This window comes from Acinonyx jubatus, chromosome D1 (assembly GCF_027475565.1).
Source record: "Acinonyx jubatus isolate Ajub_Pintada_27869175 chromosome D1, VMU_Ajub_asm_v1.0, whole genome shotgun sequence".
Taxonomy (NCBI): domain Eukaryota; kingdom Metazoa; phylum Chordata; class Mammalia; order Carnivora; family Felidae; genus Acinonyx; species Acinonyx jubatus.
The window spans coordinates 57,909,458-57,929,701 of NC_069390.1; the positions used below are offsets into that span (position 1 = coordinate 57,909,458).

General features: G+C 37.8%; 1 protein-coding gene across 5 annotated transcripts in view; it reads left to right on the forward strand.

The window, feature by feature from the left end:
- UVRAG (UV radiation resistance associated) overlaps positions 1–20,244 on the forward strand; it is a 296,175-nt gene that overhangs the window by 148,838 nt on the left and 127,093 nt on the right. For 4 of the 5 annotated variants that reach the window (XM_053203714.1, XM_027039850.2, XM_053203716.1 and 1 more), the window contains exons 9-11: positions 11,467–11,551; positions 13,368–13,455; positions 14,802–14,862. In XM_053203714.1, coding sequence (XP_053059689.1) covers positions 11,467–11,551; positions 13,368–13,455; positions 14,802–14,862 — 234 coding nt within the window. The remainder of the gene's footprint in view (positions 1–11,466; positions 11,552–13,367; positions 13,456–14,801; positions 14,863–20,244) is intronic. The other variant, XM_053203713.1, reaches the window with a different exon arrangement.

Genomic DNA, 20,244 nt, shown 5'->3' on the forward strand with positions numbered 1-20,244 from the left:
CAGATTTCCCCTCATTAGTGTCTCAAGCCAAATAACCTTCCCATTAATTAATTATATGTTGGTTTACACAATCTGTAGCCCTAACGCAACCCCCCAAATCTTGGAGAAGCAACACTCTATCTAAGTTAGTTTGCTTGAAATTTGGTTTAGAAAATGGTATGAAACATTGGTCTTAAGGAAATGTGTTTAGCATAACCTAAACACGTTTTATAAATGTTGATAAAATCTAAGAACTCTTCAGTAGTGCCTGGGAAGTCATATTAACTTTATAAAAGCAGAGTTCTCTAAGCTTTGTAGGAAGAAGCTACTTTAAAAAAATTTTTTTTTAATGTTTTTTCATTTTGAGAGCGAAACAGAGCACGAGTGGGGGAGGGACAGAGAGGGGAGGTGCAGAACGGGGGGCGGGCACAGAATCCGAAGCAGGCTCCTGGCTCTGAGCTGTCAGCACAGAGCCCAACACGGGGCCTGAATTCATGAACCGTGAGATCATGTCCTGAGCTGAAGTCAGACACTTACCAACTGAACCACCCGGGCACCCCAGGAAGAAGCTACTTTTTAATGCAGTTAGTTTTCTTGAGAATAACAGTAATGTATATGCAGTACTTTATACTTAGAAAATGCTTGCACAAAGATCATCATATTCGATCTTCAAAGTATGGCAGATATTGTTATCTTCATTTTTATCTTCATTTTATGTATGAGATACTAAGATTATGATAAGTGACTTCTCCAGGTATGAACAGATAGTTAGGAGCAAAGTTGGGATGTGGACCCAGACCTTTTGCCTCTAAATTTTGTGCTTTTGTCTCTATTCCATATTATCTACAACCTTGCAAAATACTTTCATTTGAATCCTACATAAATCCTATACGGCAGTCAACCTTTTTTTAAAAGTTTGTTTATTTACTTTGAGAGAGAAAGAAAGCAAGCAAGCTGGGGAGGGGCAGAGGGGGTGGAGGGAGGTAGGGAGAGAGAGAGAGAGAGAGAGAGAGAGAGTGTTCCAGTCAGGTTCCACACTGCTAGCATGGAGCCCAGTGTGGGGCTCGAACTCACAAACTGTGAGATCATAACCTGAGCTGAAATCTAGAGTCGGAGACTTAACAGACTGAGCCACCCAGGCGCCCCCAGCAGTTAACTGTTATTGGAATCCTGTAACATGCCAGATGTTTTGCTTATGGTATATCATTTACTTCTTAAAATAGTCCTAAGAGGTCATTATTTTACCCCCTTTTTCCAAATGAGAATAATTGGGGCTCAGAGACATTTGTCACAAATAAGTAACAGATCCAAATACAATTTAGGTTTCTCTGACCCAATACCTGTCTTGTTTCCATTAAACAAAATATTGTTGCTTTCTCTAATATGTGTCCAACAGTAAATTGACTGATGGTTTGGTAGTTTTCCATTGGCCTGTGGACTATTAGATGAAGAACTTTGTTCTGTTATATTCCTTTTTATCATATGATGGGTGAAGTGAATTTTTCCCAAAGATGTCTTTGATTTGGTTGCATGTTAATTAAGAGATTTGGATTAAAGATCTGCCATTCTCTCAGTTTGTCCTCACAAACAAAAAATTTTTAATTATACAGTCCAGATTTCTTACAGCTCTAAAATTCTAGTTATCTCAGAAGAAGAGGATTGACAAAAAGGGTGGGAATCTGTTCACCTTTTTTATGAATCTCTTTATTTTTCAAAGTTTGATGACAGCAATAGATTTCCCAGCAATGAAAAATGCCAAAAAAGAGAGAGAGAGAGAGAGAGAGAGATTCTGTGACCCCAAGCGTGTCTATAGATATTGTTTATTAAGTGGAAAGACATGTGGTGGGAGCTTCTGTTTCAAAGATCTTCAATTCATTTTGATAAGCAAGAGCAAAAACAAACCTTCTTTTAGCAACGTCATATGTAGAAGTCAACTATGTCAGATTTCATTGCTTAGATTTTGGGAAAAAAATCCTCTTAGTAATTTCAATAAATAGAAAGTTTTGATGCTTTATTACCAAAATAAGAAATATTTTATATGAAGTTCCCATCAATTATGATCATTCTTTATTGTCATTTTGTAATAAATTTGAGTAAGATGAACTATGTATCTAGTTCTATTTAATTAGCTTCTCTTTGGTCAGTAAATTATTGTGCTCTTTTCTCATAAAAGAAAAATGACACAGTATATTTAAAGTGGTGCCTTAGTTTCTATTAAAAGGTCATAGATTTCCCTTTGTTTCTAAGTTTATGTATTTATTTTGAGAGAGAGAGAGCGTGCAAGTGGGGTAGGAGCAGAAATAGAGGTAGAGAGAGGATCCCAAGCAATCTCCACACTGTCAGCACAGAGCCCAATGTGGGACTGGAACCCATGAACCATGAGATCATGACCTGAGCTGAATTCAGATGCTTAACCGACTGAGCCACCCAGGTGCCCCCAAAAGGTCATAGATTTCTATTTGAAATTATAAAGACATTGTTAAGCAGTATGTAACAATCTTCTTCTCTTATGTCATAAGGTCACAAATTGAAAAATTACTGTACAGATTTTATAATTCAAGATATATTTATTTGAAATGGGAGAATTTAAATTTTATTAGCCTGTGTATATGTTCTGATTTTTTTATAGCCATCTGACAGAAATTCCTAAGCAGATTTCCGTAAAAATTATTCAAAATTTCTTTCAAAAGTTTCAAAACCCGAGGCCAGTTTTTTTTGGTGGGGGGGTTTATGCTATTAAAGTTTCTTTACTTTTAGCTGTTTACATTGTATGCAGCATGTGAAAACAGACAACTTAGCAGGGGGGAGGACAAATGTGGGTGCTGAGTAAACCTCAGATTTTCTTTTCAGAATGATTCTGTTTCCATACATTTGTAATGATTTATTCCTGTAATGTCTTAACTGGATTGCAGGAAAGGTAAACTATCATATTTTATTCTCCCTCTTTTGCAATGGAAGGTACAGATAGGCAGAAAAAAGCCACCTGACAGATTTTTGTTTTGTCTTATTACCATTTTTTCTCCACTTCCAAAAAGCATTGGAAGTGACATTTACAAAAAAAAAAAAAGTGCTTACGATTAAATAGTTGAACATAGAAATAAAAGGAGATCAGAAGACAGAACGTTGAGTGCGTGTGTGCACATGCACCGTTGTCAAGTCCTTTATTCGTCGTTTATGGAACACCCACAACGAACCCAGCACTGTGTAAGATGCTAGGAACATAATGACAGGTGTGACAAATATATGAGAGAGATATTTGGAAGGTGTTATAGGAGCACAGACAATGAGTATCTGAAAATCAACACCAGTTAAAGGAGGTGACACTTAGGCTGAGTCTAGAAAAATACCTGATGGATACCTAGGGGGAGAAGGTGAGACTTTCCAGATAGAAGCAACAGTTTATACCGAAGCCTGGAAGTAGATCAGAGAACTGCAGGTAATTCCAGCAAAGCTACCACTAAGGACACATTCAAGTAAGGGTTCGTAGGAGAGGCAGGAGAGGTAAAGAATGACCTAATCGTAAAGGAAGTTCTTGTTGAAAGGTCTAGCGATCTACTGAAATAAGCAGATTTCTCAAAGACAAAAAGTAGATGAGACTGTATTGATGACTGCAGTAAAGAATGGGGATTAGGTAAATGTTTTAGAAAGTTCTCTTTGAAGAGTTGAGGATAGAGAACTGTTAGGGAGTTATTACAGTAATCTAAGCAATCCATAATTAAAACTGAAACATATTGGGAATGTAAAGGGAGGAGGGAATGTGTAGGTTCAAGAAATCTTTCGATGATAGACTCTACTGTTAATGGCTTGGTGGGTTGGAGGAGAGAGAGAGAGAGAGATTTAGGATAGTTTCCAATTTCTAGTTTTGACAACTGGCCAGATGATTAAACAAAAACAAATGCTGGAGGAAAAGTAGATATTGGGGTAAAGAGAGAAAAAGGAAGAATTAATTGTGACTTCCAATTTTGGATACCTACCTAGTGGATAGATAAGACTGTAAACAAGAAACCAGCAAGGAAAATAAATATCAAGTTGTGAGAAGTACTATAAACAAGCTGTGGTGATACAAGATAATTGTGGGAGACCATTTTTATAGAGATTGCTCAGAAAAGGGTTGCCTGAGGAGCTCAGCCTTAAAGATAAGAATTGCTGGAAAAACAGAGGGAACAGCAAGTGAAAAGGCTACCTGGACATAGAAAGGGCTTAGACTGGAACAGAAAAGAGGCCACTGTGGCTGGAACATAATTTGTCAGGAAGAGACTAGTGTGACATCGGTTGGAATGAGAAGGAATTCAGAGTTTATATAAATGAAGCTATTTGCCTTATCCACTGAACAGGAGGAGAAGGCTAAGAAAATGGCACAGGGGCAGGTAGTGGGTAGGACTGTGAAGGAATCCGATTATTTCAGGGTAGTACGAGGTGGGGCAATTATATTCTACAGAAGGAGTTGAGGGATTGAGGGGAATGTGTGGAGTACTCAGCTCCAAGAGTGGGAAAGCAAACAGGGAAAGCAAACTAATGATGGAGCTGGAGTAGGATTGCTGGACAGTGTCCCTGTTTGTGCTCTGTGCTTATATTTTTAAAGTAAAATCAATCAGACGGGGTGTATAATTTTCTCTACCCACTTAGAGCTTCATGGGGGCAGGTCGAGAGAATGCAAATGTTGAACAAAAGGGAAATTATCCCCATTTTACAAATGAGGAAAATGAAACTCAGAGAAGCTGAGACTTGTTTAGAGTTCTGAAAGTAGCATAGGTAGGATTTTAGCCCAAATCTTTCTGATTCCTAAGGACATGGGCTTTCCAATATAGTATACTGCCTCCCATATGATCCACCTATTGTATTGAAGCACTAAAATTAGCTATGACATTGTTAGCCATCAAGCCAATTGTGTAGAATTATGAAAGGAGTCAAGTGCTTCCCATTACGTGTTATAAGGAAGTAGATCCATTCTTTAGGGAGAAAACAATTTATTGGCACTAAATTCTGGGAAGAATGTGCAATGTATTAAACATCATAATGAAATATAGTCATTGCAATTTTGCAAAAGTTACAGCAAGAAATATCTTTTAACCCTTGAGAAGGGCAGTATCATAAATCATAGTTCAAAAAAAGCATGTCTGCAGGGAAGGAAACTAAAATAGTTCAAGTATATTGCTTTTTGGTCATCTGACATGATATAGAAAACCCAGAAGAATGACAGTTTATTGGTTTTAACTGTAATTTTGACAGGAGCTGGCCATTATCCAGTCTGAGGCCAAAGTCTCTGGTGAGAAAGGGCCCAAAGAGTCTGTGTTGTGTTTTGTTGATGGAAGCAAGATTCATATTCTTTAGCTATTAGACTTACGGGAGACAGCATTGACATTTGGCTATTAAAATTAAAGTGTCTGACCTGAGTTTTTGCTGAACACAGGGGCCATCTTCCTAACAGAGTGGAACATTAGTGTGTAAATGGACAGGACCAAACATTCCAGAAAACAATTTTGGAATATGGTAAACTAAGCGCATTCATTTGCTTTCCCTCCCTCTGACCCACTGATACGATAGTAAAGATACAGTGGGGGTGGTAAAGGTAAGAGAGGGCACCATTGGAATAGCAAAGATTTTGACACAGCTCTCGAAGACACAGTATAGATAGGATTGTTTTGATGCATCAGCTAGAGTAGAGAAAAACTGCCACCTGGCACAAAAATGGAAGAGGCTGATGTGGGGGTTTCTGGTGCAGCTCTCAGAGGCCTCAACTTGGAGTTTCCAAGTACAGAGATCAGGAACGATGGAGCAGTAATTAAGGGAGCTGGGCCTACTGGTCCATTTTCTTTTCTTTGGATTTGGACTCCCTTCCTGTAATACTTGCTCCAGCTGCTTTCTAAACATAATGGATTCTTGACCTGGTTAGGTCTCATGGGACAAGGGTTTGGCATAGAAGGTGGAACAGAGCCTGACTGTGGACTTTTACAATTGACCTAGAGGGAAAACATAAAGACAGCTCTACTTAGAAGTGAAATGCCCTAGAGTAACCCAGTCCTAAGATTGACAGTTGTCAATAATGTAACAGTACTACCTTCTTCCAGTATGGCATATATACTCTGAAGAAAAGCCTAATTGTCAACAGGACCTACCCACTTACGCTGAGTTGGCACCCAGGAACGATGCCTTTCATGTAAATAAGTCTTTATAGCTTCAAAGGAAACCTACACTAGTTGCCTATACTAATCAGTCTAATCACTTATTCATGGATTTGAAGGGAAAACCAAGGATCATCAGACATTTGAGGAAAACAGTATAAACAAGTCCAAGTTAAATGGAATAGCTGACCCCAAAGGAGCAGGAAATACAAAGAGCAGAGAAAAACTTAAAAAAAAAATTTAAATCAGCATCCTCAGATTTGACTTCCAGCCTCTGCGGAGGATGTAGAAAGGTAGTAAGAACTTCACTTCCACCCTAACAACAAGAGAAAGCTGAATAATGTACAAAATCATAGCTTTTCTTGCATCTGGAGAATTAAAGATTACAGGGCAGCCAAGTAGCCTGATAATGTAAGAAAAGATGGGCATGTCCAAGAAGAGACAGGATGTGAGGACTGAGTCACCAGTGGCAGAGCATGGGAGGAAGTTGGGCCACTGTCTAAGAAGGTAAAATAATTCCACTACAATTTTTAACAAATTGCTAACCACTAAGTGTGTTCTATTGTAGGACTATAGCAGCTGTAAGCAGTTCACACCTCCTTGCAGTTTACTCTGTGTGGACCTACAATGGATATTCACAAGAAAGATTGGAGACAGGGTAGAAAATGTAGAAAGCCTCCTGTGGTTGTGTAGGTCTGGAGGAAGGGGAACGGATGCTGTTGCTAGAAAGCATAACTCTTCTCTAAGAACAAAAGCACTAAGCCTCTGGAGGAAGAGCTGCAAGCCCTATGGTTTCTAGGACAGAAGTGAAGGATTGGAAGAAGAAAAAGAAAACATTATTACACTTGGGGGTGAGGCAGAAACAGTGTTGGCCCTGGACTATTAGAAACCTCCTGTCCCTAGGGGAGGGACAGTATCACTGAGAGAAAGCCCTACCCTGATACCTCAGGGCACAGGGACTGCTTAGCTCAAATGAGATAAAAGAGAAACTCAGCTCTCCTCCCCAACCAGGATAGAAAGCCACATTAGTGTACCACTTGAGGAGAGGCAAGAGCATAGTGAGTCACTCTTACTTAGGTGCAGGTTCATAGGGCAGAACTTGTTCCCTAAATCTGAGGGTGGAACAAGTTCATGGAGCAAAAGCATCCAGCAAATCATCTCCACCATCACCACCTCCAAAAAGGAGAAGTTAGAGGAAATTTGAAGAATTTTGAAGTTGAAGGTAGCAACAAAATGGAAGCAACAAAACCCCAAACCAGCTTAGTTCCTGATTGTATTGATTCAGCCCCCAAATTAACAGAAGAGGCATGTCCTTTTCTTTCTCTGTTGTCTCATGCTCTCTGTTGCACGATCTTGAGCCTTCAGTCAAAATTTTTGAAACAAAGAAAAGCAAAAACAAAACAAAGACCCATTGTTATCCCTTCCCCTCCCACCACCACCAACAAAATGTCAAGAGAAGAATTTAACTCAAAAGAGGAAAAAAACCCAGTAGTGACTCAGATGTTGGGAATACCAGAGAGAGAATTTAAAATAACTATGATTAATGGGCTTCGGGCTTTTATTGAAAGGTGGATAACCAGTATGGATAGATGGTAAATTTCAGCTGTGAAATGGAAACTGTCAGAAACAGTCTAATGGATATGCTACAAATAAAGAACATGGTAAGAGAGATGAACAGTGCCTTTGACGGACACTCCAGTAGATTTGACACAGCTGAGAAAAGAATAAGTGAACTTGAATATAGATCAATAGAAATTACCTGAACTGACGTGCAGAGAGACTCTTTGACAAAAAACTAAGACAGTTCATTACCACCAGTCCTACATTTTAAGAAATGTTAAAAGAATTTCTTCAGTGGAAGAAAAATGATACCAGACAGAAATGTGGCTCTACACACACAAAAAATGAGATCTCCAGAAATGGTTGAAGCTACTATAAAGACATTTTTTCTTATTTTTAATTACTATAAAAGACAGTTGATTTTCTAATGCAAAAATAGCAGTGTTTTGGGGTTTATAACATGCATAAAGTAAAATGTGTGAAGAATGTGAAGAGTGGGGAAGGGAAGAATTGGGAGTATAGTATTTTCAGGTTTTTATACTCTACATGAAGTAGTATAATAATATTTGAAGGTAGACTTATTTATTGAAGTTATATACTGTAAACTCTGGGGCAGCCACGAAAAATTTAAAATAGAGATAAGACTGGGGCGCCTGGGTGGCTCAGTCGGTTAAGTGTCCAACTTTAGCTCAGGTCATGATCTCGTGGTCTGTGAGTTCGAGCCCCACATCGTGCTCTGTGCTGACAGCCTGGAGCCAGCTTCCAATTCTGTGTCTCCCTCTCTCTGCCCCTCCCACACTCACGCCTCTGTCTCATTCTTTCAAAAGTAAATAAACATTAAAAAAAAATTAAAAAATAAAATAAAATGGAGATAAGACTAAGCCAATCGTGAAGAAAGAGGGAATTGTAAAAAAATATTCAATTCAAAAGCATGAAAAAAGAAGGAAAAAAGGAACAGAGAATAGGTAGAATATATAGAAAACAACTAGCCAAATGGTAGATTTTAATCTAAATGTCAATGATTATATTAAGTATAAGCAATCAAAATACCTCAGTTAAAAAACTGAGATTGTTCAAATTAATTTACATTTAAAAAACCCCAACTAAATGCTATCTGTAAGGAACCCACTTTTGATATAAGGGTAGATAGATTGGTTGATTAAAAGTAAACGAATGGGAATAGTACACCATGCAGATACAAATTAAAAGAAGGCCAGAGTGTCAATATTATATTAGAAGAGGAGATTTCAGAACAGTGAATATTACCTGTGATAAAGACAGATTTTACATTATGGTGGAGAGGTCAGTCACAAAAAGATATGACAATTCTAAATATGTATGAACATAACAGAGCTTCACTATATATGTGTGTGTGTGTATACATGTATATATGTATATTTACGTATATACATATATATATATACACACACACGCAAACCATATATACACCATATATACACTATATATATATACAACGTATATGTATACACTACACACACACAATGTTAAATGTGTGTATGTATATAGCAAAAACTGATAAAATTGGAAGAAGAAATAGCCAAATCTATAATTAAAGCTGGAAGCTGCAACACTCATCTCTCAGTAATTCATAGAACAAGTGAAGTGAAAATCAGTAAGGATAAAGACCTTAACACTATTAACTAACTTTCCCTGATTAACAGCAGACCACCCCACTGCACACTATCAGAATATACCTTTTTATCGGACGCGCATTGAACATTCGGTTAGGCCATAGTTGCTATCATAAAACAAATTAAAAAAGAATCAGAATAACGCAAAATATGGTCTCTGACTAAAAGAAATAAACTAGAAGTCACTAATAGATAAATCTGGAAATTTTCAAATCTTTGGTAATCGTTCAACACGTACATGGGGTGGGGGGTGAAAGTTGTCAATCTGAATGTCATCTGAAATCATTAAAGATTAAGATGTGGGGAGGAATTATACTGGGGCTAAAGGAGATGAGTGGTGCTCCTTGATTATGTTCTATTTGGGGGGGCAAAGTTACCAACATGTGGATCATTTAAATACAGGTGTGAGAGAAGAGAAGGGTACTTAGAAATATGTTGATAAAATGACTTAAGTTGGTGAACTTAGTGCTAAGGTCTAAACTGTATAATGTTCAGTAATGTACTTCTCGTTCCTTCTCGCAGGAGAGGTGCAGAATAGTTGAAGGCCCCTTTTCCTGTTGGATCATAGTTCATGAAACCAAACCCCTTTGTAAGATTAGTGTGTCTGGATCTAAGATTGTTTTTCTGTGCTTCAGTATTTCTGGTGCTATCAGGCCTGGATTGTCAAGAACAGAAGATGCTCTCATTTCTTAGAGTAAGAAGATGTAGAAAGATTTTATGATCACATAAATGGACATGGAGGTTCCAGAAGTTGATGTAAATATAACAATCAGGCATATAAACACAAATACTAATCTCTGTGTAATGCTAAAGCAAACACTTAAAGGAAATTAAATGTTCTGTAATGGGTTTGGGGTTTGGGGTATCAGTTAAAATGTGGAATATTCATATAATTCACATCCACGGAGTTGAATTTTACACAGCCATTAAACATTATAACTTAGACTATCTGTCAACATGTAAAAATGCTTATGACATAATATGGAAAAATCAGAATATACATTTCCTGCACACTGTGATTGTAGCTAAAACTACTTATATTTATGAACTACGCGATAGCAGTCAAAATGCAGGTAATTTTTCCTTTTCTACTTTTTATACTCTCAGAAACGTTGCTGTATAGCATTTGTGGGTGAGAAGAAATTAACCACTTAAAAAATAAATAAACTTTAGGGGCGCCTGGGTGGCTCAGTCGGTTAAGTGTCCGACTTCGGCTCAGGTCGTGATCTCATGATCCGTGAGTTCGAGCCCCGCGTCGGGCTCTGTGCTGACAGCTCAGAGCCTGGAGCCTGTTTCAGATTCTGTGTCTCCCTCTCTCTCTGACCCTCCCCCGTTCATGCTCTGTCTCTCTCTGTCTCAAAAATAAATAAACGTTAAAAAAAAATTTAAAAAAAAATAAATAAATAAACTTTATTTATTAGAGCAGTTTTTAGGTTCATAGCAAACTTGAGCCGAAGTTGCAGAGATTTCCCATATATCCCCAGCTCTCACACATGCATAGCCTCCTCCATTGTCAGCATCTCCCACCAGAGAGATCTGTTTATTACAATTGATGAACCTTTAGTGAATAAGCATTAACACCAGAGTCTATAGCCGCTTTCTTTTAAAATGAAGTCTGGGAATGCTTGGGTGGCTCAGTTGGTTGAGCATCCGACTTCGGCTCAGGACATGATCTCGCAGTCAGTGAGTTTGAGTCCCGCATCGGGCTCTGTGCTGACAGCTCAGAGCCGGAAGCCTGCTTCGGATTCTGTGTCTCCCTCTCTCTCTCTGCCCCCCCCCCCCCCACCTCACATCCTGTCTCTCTCTGTCTCTCAAAGGTGAATAAATATTAAAAAAAAATTTTTTTTTTAAATGAAGTCTGAATTTTGAAATCTCATCAGGGTTTCTTGGTCAGCAATCCAGAAATCTGGAGGCAGATTACTCTTTGACTTACTCTTTGACTCCTGCTAGAGGCTGGACTTGTGTCAAAATTGAACAAGTAGGGAAGTTTTTTCTAGTTAATTCCCCCAGAAGACTTCTATCCCCAGTTTACTTTGCCTCTGAACTCTATTGCTCTCTCATAGTCGGGGGATGGGCTCTGCGTGTTTGGTTGTGATTGAACAGTGGTATCTGCAGTGTTACATCTGGAATTGTCTTCCTCCATCTGTCTCTAGGAAGTGCATTTTCAACTGAGCACCTCAAGCTTCAACTCCAGAAGGAATCTCTGAATGAATTGAGGAAGGAGTGTACTGCGAAAAGGTAAATGCAACACTGAGAATAATAGTTAAGAGTGTTGAGTTTACCTTAAGGGTAGGATTTGGAAAAGCAGGATTCTGTAAAAGCTGCTGGTATTCATTTATATTCCACACACATCAGTGCCACATTCATTTATTCAACAAACATTTATGAAGCACCCTACTGAGCGTCACGCATGTGCTAAAAGTAGTTACGAGAGCTCCTAGCCTAATGACAAATGTGAACAGTTGATTTTCTAGTTTATTTATGTATTGCTTATTTATTTTTAATGTTTATTTATTTTTCAGAGAGAGAGAGAGAGAGAGAGAGAAAGCAGGGGAGGGGAAGAGAGAGAATCCCAAGCAGGCTGGGTGCCTTCAGCACAGATCCCCACGCAGGGTTTGAACTCACGAACCGTGAGATCACGACCTGAGCTGAAATCAGGAGTGGGATGCTTAACTGACTGAGCCACCCGGGCACCCCTATTCTTCTAGTTTTTAAAGCCACTGCACCATGACTTAATGTTTGAATCTTCTCCTCTTCCTGTCTTCCACATGTAGTGTAGCTTATGGTCTTTTCTTCAGACTTACTCCTGTTTAGTGTTCGTCCATTTGGATTACCTCCACAGCTCCTAGCTTGTCTTTCTAACATCAGTCTCTCCACTTTTCCAGTTCATCCTCCATGTTGCTTATCAGACCTCCCCTCTTAAAATACTATTTTTACCATATTTTTTCTCCTTTTAAGAAGTCATGGTGATTGTTTTGCTTAACTTTCAAATAACCTTCAGCAAATTGGCACTGTACAACTGTAGTTCATTTCAGTTGCTCCACAACATTCATTTCATAGGTGCTAATAGTTTTTCTCTTTATTTTTTCCAGCACATGCTTAATTTGATGCCACCTCTGTTCTTTTGCTCATGTTTACTCCCTTTTTCTGGAAACTCATCTCATCCTACATTTTTCTTCAAGAAACCTTAGCAATTGAGCATTCAAGAATGTTAGACCTGGAAAGAACCGTGGAGATCATCTGGTCTAATCCTCTCAATTTGCAGATAGGAAGGCAAGGCTCTGGGAAGTTATTTTGACCAGCTCACAAGGAAAGCAGGACTAGATCCCTTTAACTCTTTAGTGCTCTTTGTGTTATACTACTACTTTTATGTTCTACTTTGACCTACAGTTTTGCTGAATTCCTCTTTTTTTTTTTTTTTAATCATTAGCACAATTGAGCAGGTAATTTATTCTATGGATATTTTATCTCATGGTCTTATTTCTTTAGTTCAAGAGAAGGGCTGCATCATCTCATGCCACAGCTTATTGTTTGTTCTTTTTATTCTATTTTCCTAATATGGCAGGCAGTAGCTGTGAGTGAAAAATAGAATACTTTTTAAAGATAATACCATGTAGATATTTCCTGAAATCAGATTGGCTTTCAGATTAAATGAGACCCTGGTCTTCTTACTGAGCTTCTCTAAATTTTTTATCCTTGTTTGTAAAATGGGTATAATAATATCAACCTAATTGAATTATTCTAATAAGTAAAGCCATTTGTAAAGCTCCTGGCATATAGCGGTAGGTGCACAGTCAATGATTATTTGTACCCTTTACATCTCTTAGCATGATGCCTGATACACACAGTAGGCCTCAGTATATAGTTATCTTGATCTTATACTATTTAGAGATAGGTCAGGATTCATGTTAGCTATTATTCTGACTCTACTTCTGAGTTTCTGTGGCCCACTGCAGGGCATTTAATCTTCCTCTGCATCAATTGTGTGGAAATAAATATTAGCATGAAAACTTTTTTTTTTTTAACAAATATGCTTTTTATCTTTCCTTATCAGAGAACTCTTTCTGAAGACTAATGCTCAGTTGACAATTCGTTGCAGGCAATTACTATCTGAGCTTTCCTACATTTACCCTATTGATTTGGTAAGTTTCAAATTTTCTGGGAAAAAATCTTTTTAAAGATGGTTTCTGTTTGAAATTTCCTCTCAATGAAAAAATTCATTGCTCTAGTCTTAATCATATGCTTTGTCATGAATCATTCAGAAGCTAATATCTATTTAAAAAAATAGATTTGGAATGAATTGGCATTCAGTTCCACCATTTGATTTTTTATAGCAATTTGATGGTGAAATGCACTCATTTTCATCTGAAAGAATGCCAGATAAATTTCTGGTTTCCTTATGATCTTTTTTACTCAGCCAGATTATCCACTGCCATCATTTCTTTCTTTCTTTCTTTCTTTCTTTCTTTCTTTCTTTCTTTCTTTCTTTCTTTCTTTCTTTCTTTCTTTCTTTCTCTTCCTTCCTTCCTTCCTTCCTTCCTTCCTTCCTTCCTTCCTTCCTTCTTTCTTTTCTTTTCTTTTCCTTTCTTTCTCCCTCCCTCTTTCTCTTTCTTCTTTCTTTCTTTCTTTCTTTCTTTCTTTCGTTTATTTATTTATTTTGAGAGAGAGAGAGCACGAGGCAAGGTAGAGCAGAGAGAGAGAGAGAGAGAGAGAGAGAGAGAGAATCCCAAATAGGCTCTGTGCTGTCAGCAGAGAGCCGATGATGCAGGGCTCAATCTCACTAACCATGAGATCATGACCTGAGCCAAAATCATGAGTCAGATGCTTAACTGAATGAGCCCCCCAGGAGTCCCGCATTTCTGACGCATACATGCAGATGCATGTGTACTGCTTTAAAAATATAACTGGTAATTAATTTGTATTTGTTAGTACTACTTAGGAAATTCCTGGGGTAACTGCCAGGAGGTTAAGTTTTTGAATCTAGTTTTTTAGAGTAAATGTAAAAAGTAAAACTTCAATAAAATTAGAAAGATGAGAATTCTCTTTTAGAGAGCCAAATCACCAAACTTGATGGCTTTATTTTCTTTTTAATGAAAAGAAATTTAAAAGACTAATTTTCTGAGGAAAGCTAATAGCATTTTAGGTTGCTTACAGAATTTTGTTAATTCCATTGAAAAATCTTCTTTTATAACTATGGATTCGTGGGGATGTTTTTGTAATAAAAATTTTACATGGCTTTTTGCTTGGACATGATGTTTTAAATGTTTATATTATAGAAAATTTCAAGTATATATAAATGTGCAGATGGTAGTATAATGAATCATTATGTACTCATCATCCAGCTTCAACAATTATGATACTATTTTGTGTCTAGAACAGTATTATCTTTGAGTTAACACTGGTCTGCTTAATTCTCTGAGATTTAACTTAGGGTTTCTGTGCTTTAAACAGAAAAAGAATTAATTTCATTCTTTGGTTGTATTCACAGAATGAGCATAAGGATTACTTTGTATGTGGTGTCAAGTTGCCCAATTCTGAGGACTTCCAAGGTATTTTATTTCTTTATACATCTAAAGATTTGGTGTATATGATATATGGGTAAGTTGCAGAGAAAAAAATAGAGATATCTTGAAGAGTTGGTTGCCTAGCAGAGGGTTTTTGGACCTTCTGTCCCTTCCCAAATGAAAGAGTCAGATTCTCTGATGGGAGACTTAAGAGGATATTTAGTTCTAATCATGGGGAAAAAATTATTGAGTTGTATATTTGAAATTTAAAAGAAAATCGTTTTTATGTGGGCTTTAAGAAAATCAGACAATGGCATTCTTAAGAATACTAATAATCTCCCTATCCTTTTGGTTTGATTTTCATGAAAGATTTGTATGTGGTTGGGAGCAGAAGCACAACCAACATTAATCTGTTCTGTTGTTATTTAGAAAATCATATGTCTGGTAACATGAAACGTCTTTGAAAATTTGATTTTGTGACATTCCTACTACCACAGGCTCAACTTTTGTTACACTGTCATTTCTGTCCTCTTTGAACTAAGAAAAAGTTACATTAGAGATATTATAGACTGTGACTTATAGTAATTGCTATATTTTAAAGTTCCTAATCTCTTTACCAGTAGGCCAAAGGAAAGAACTTCTTTTATTTGACATTTTGGTAAAGACGTTTTTTTTTTTTTTTTTTATTGTTAGCAAAGTGGGTTCTTTTCCCCTAGCCTATGCAGTGCTTTGAGGCTTATTAAATAGCTTTATAGATTATTCCCAAAGGTAGCATATTAGGTATGTGGGAAGAAGTTATTCAAGAAGACAGCATTACAGGTTTTGTTTGGGACCTTCCTCCATTTCCCGATAAAGAAAATGTTGTTATTTATGGTCCTTTAACATTTAAGACTGATTTATTACCTACTTTGGCCTTTACAGCAACCCTTACAGCAAGTAGTTGGGACATAATATGAGTGATAAAATAGGAATGGGAAAACCTGTATTAAGTCCTGTTTCCCCTTCTAGAAACCATGTAATTTGGAGCAAGCCATCTAAACTCAACTCAAAAGTTGATTTCCTAATCGATATTATGAACATATTGATTCATGTCCTTACCTGGTTTGCATTAATGTTGAGAAGATTAGATCTGTAAAAGCATTACATTTGCCTCATCTTTAATCCTCACAAAACAAAGGAAACCTGTAAAGAAAGTGGTATAATCTCATATTACATAGCATGTAAATGAGCTATTTAGTTAGTGACTTGCTCAAGACCACAAAACTAGGTAACGATCTATCCCAGATTTGTCAGGTTTCCATTGTAAAATGTTCCTTCTAATCTCCATAAGTCATGGAGATGTGTTTTGGTGTTGATTTTAGGCAAGTTATGGTGTCCTGAAGGCCATAACACATCTTTTTCCTCATTTGTTCATTCGTTCAACAAACCTATTGAGTACCTTGAGCCTTGTGCCAGGTTCCGGGGATATAGAGCAACGATCAATTGGAGAAAGTACTAATTGAGCACACCTATATGCCAGGCACTGTGCTGGATTTTGAGGATATAATGAGAACAAATATGTTCTCTCCTTTCATGGAGTGTGCAATCTTTTGAGGGAGACAACCAATAAGAAAATAAGTATTTAACAAGTATTTAATAAAGGAATATGTTATTATAGACAGTAGGAGAACCTACTTTAGAGAAAGCAGTTAGAGAAGGCCTCTCTGAGAAGAAACATTGGACAGAAAATTTGAAGGCTGAAAGGATCCAACTCTCTGCTACATCTGGGGGAAGAGCTTTCCTCGAAGAGGGGGCAGCAAGTACAAAGTTCACGATGGAGCAATGAACTTGATATATCTGGAAAAAAAAATTCAGGGTAGGGGGTATGGGAGAAAAGACCTGTATTTTGGACAAATCATATAATCCCTCAGCTTAATTTCTTCACCTATAAAATGGGTAATATCTACATTCTCATTTATTGTGATGACTGAATGAGATAATAATACTTGAAAGAGCTTTGTATATAAGGTACTCATGTAGATGTAATGGGAATTGGTTGTGAGAGAGAGGAGGGAAAGGGAGGAAAGTAGGAGAGGAAGAAGGAAAGACCAAAACGACCAGACCTGTGTGACTGGAGAGTAGCGAGCAGGAGGAAGGTAGGAGCAGGTCAGCCAAGGCCTAGAGGCCACCGTAGGGTGTTTGTGTTATTCTCAGTGGAGTGGGAAAACCCTGCAGGGCTTTAAGAGAGGGATGACATGAGCTGATGATATAATCAATCTTCGATTCTATTTTTGTGTTCTATAAAGTATTCTGTTTCCTAGTTTTTCACAGCTTTTGCCAGCTCTGTCTTCTTAGTATGTCCAACAAGCTGAATCTATTTTTCCCACCCTTTAAATAATTAGTTTAGCTTTTTAGTGCAGTTTGCTGAAAATGAAATGGGAGATAAAATGAAACAAATGTGTAATTTTTCACTCTAAGGCCCTGTTCGCTCCCTGTGATGCCTCACAATCAGAAATTTTAAGAAGCACATATGGTGGTGTTGGACTTTAAAATCTTATGTTAGCATTCTGCAAGGCACTTCCATATTCTCAATTCACTGAATGTCTTGTGTTGTGTCACCTGCTGGGCCAGGTGCTGAGAGTGTGCAAAGATGAGTAGGACATTGATCCTACCTCAGTGGGCTTTCGGTCCAGGTGAGGCCATTAAACTTGTAATCAGAGCCATCAAGACATATTTATTGATTTCATACCCTGTGTCAGGCACTTTGAAGTTTATAGTAGGTACCCAAGATTCAAAGAAGTGGAAATACTCAGTGCTGTCAGGAGGGGATCGTGAAAACCTTTACAGGGAAGATGGTGCCTGAGGTGTCTTAAAAGATGAAATAGTATTCCCCTGGTGAGAGAAGGGTAGGAGGACATTTTAGATTGGGAGAGTAGAGAAATATGGTAACATGGAACATCATGCGTGGTGCTTCTTGTTTATTTAATTTTCACAACTGTGAGAATGAATTCCTTCTGTGAAGGAAAGAATTACACTCAATTTTTTTTTTTTTAAGACAAGAAAATTGAGGCTCAGAGAGATTAGTTAATTTTTCCAAAGACTCATACTAGCCAGTAGCAGAGCTAAAGTCATTCCTGGTCAGTCTGGTTTTAAGGTCCATATTATTCCTGTCATGATGCCGTTTTTGTCCTTGTTTTGAATAATAACCTCTTCCATACTTCTGACAGCTTTTTAGTGTTCTGTAACAGCTGCATTCTTGGTCATTCTCTCGTAAGGAACTCCAAACTGGTTATTCTGTGATATTTGTGAGAGACTTTGCTGGGATAGACTTTACAATGCCTGGGTCGACACTGTTTGGGAAACTCTACTGTAGTGGCCCAAACTTTATTGTTCTTTTCTAAATGGGTAAGTTACTGTTAGAGTATGCCAAAGAAGCCTGAACACCATGGGAGAAAGTTGTCTGGTGAAGGGTATTCATTTGAGTTCCATTGACTGAGACATTTCTCGTAAAAAAAAAAAAAAATTGTTTGTGTGTGTTTTTAAGTAATCCATAACACGAGAGCCTTTTGTGGTAATGAGACCCAGATTTCCTTCTGTGTCTGTATTCCTTTATGCAGGCATGATTTCTTGGAAAGGAGAGACCATATGTCAAACAGTGTCTCATTGAGAACATGGAATGATTCCATAGATGCTGTGGCAGTGATTAGAGTCTTAAATATTTTGTCCTGTCTGGATCAGTGAGTGCTTGGTTCCTTACCAAATCAGCTGCCTCAGTGATTGGGAAGGCAGGATGGTAAGAGCTTTTAGATCACTTATTTGTACTTGGATGCATTTGAATATTAATAGTTTGTCCAACATATAAGTCAAAGGGGCATTTGAATCAATTTATAATATTGTCATGGCCATTGTGGGTTGATGGTATTTATTATCATAAAAATGACACAAAAACTGCTGCTCTGAATAACTACTCACGTTTGAAAAACAAATCAGAAATTATTATGAGGAAACTGCAGATTTTTGTTTTGGTTTTAAGCCCCTGAAAGCATTGTTTAAATTAAGCTCTTTTTCACACACCTGAGTCCTACAGTTTATTCCTGTTCTCTCTGAACCCTTCCACCCCCCTCCAACTCCTTCTCCCCAGCAAGCCTATCATCTGTAACCTTCCTAACCCCGAGAGCGGCATAAGGAACGCAAACCTCTGCTCTGCATTAGGTGTTAGGGACGTCATTAATGCTTACTGGAAAAGCACACCCCCGAGAGCTAGGTTTTGGCTTTGGCAGGTAAAACGTCTTTTAGATCTTGGAATGCTGGAAACCTTAAACCTTTTGGTTTTTTAGCTAAAGTGATTGGCAACAGAAAGTGACATCTGAGGTTCGTGGCCAGCAATAGCCATAATTAACCACATGAGCTCACATTTTCCCACTGGAGGTTCAGTGGTCTTGGGGTGATGAAAGTGACTTCCCTACCAGGAGGTGGTTTTCCTTTTGAGGGTATTGGAATACCCTTGGGCCCTGTAATGCCTCACCCGTGGTCCTTTTAAAATGCTTTTTAATATAAAGCTTCAATATTGGAAATCCAACACCGTGGCGTTTAACAGTGAGGCTATGACTGAGCACTGTGGCCTGGAATGGAAACAACCTAGGGTTTTTAATAGGCGGAGCGGGGAGTCTTGTGGTGGAAACAATGGTGAGTGTGAATAACCAGAATCAAAGCCGATTTCCAATTTTAGCGAGTTTTCGGCTTTTGCTGTTTCTTTTTGGATTTTGATTTGCATGCGTAGGCTTCTCATAGAGATGCCTTTTTATCTTTAAATTTAAGCAAAATTGTTTTGGTCATTGAAAAGAGGTGCTGTTAGGAGACTAGTTTTTGTTCTTTTAATAGATACGTGGATGTGGTCTCAAAATTTACAAATGCAATTCCTTAGTATTATTAGCCTTTCAGTAATATGGAAAAATGTAGATGCTTGTGTGTTTAACATTGGATAGGTTTTTTTTTAAGCATTCATAGTTTGCATTTGACCTGTTTGGAAGGCTGGTTAAGAGGCCTGCTGCTGCTTTCTAGAAGTTTGCAAATTCTTTTCTGTCTGGCCTCATAGGAAGGGAAAAGCTTAGTGTAAAGCACATATAAAAAAGTCCAAACTTAGTGTAGTATTATACTTCATTACTGTAAGTTGTCTGCTTCCTCTTCTCTCACTTCAGAAGAAAGTTCTTAAAGACCAAGTCCTTTTACTGATAGAAATATTTTAAATTCGATAGGCCTTACCCTTTACAGAAAGCGGAGGCACAGGATTCAGTGACTTCTCATAGACTTCAGTAGCCTAGCTGTGACTCCAGGGATAGATATTTTAAGGGCAGGGGGGGTATATACAGTTCACCCTCTTATTTTATCACTCATGGATTTTACCTGTAGGACTATGATCAAGTCACTTATACAGTCTGAATTACATTT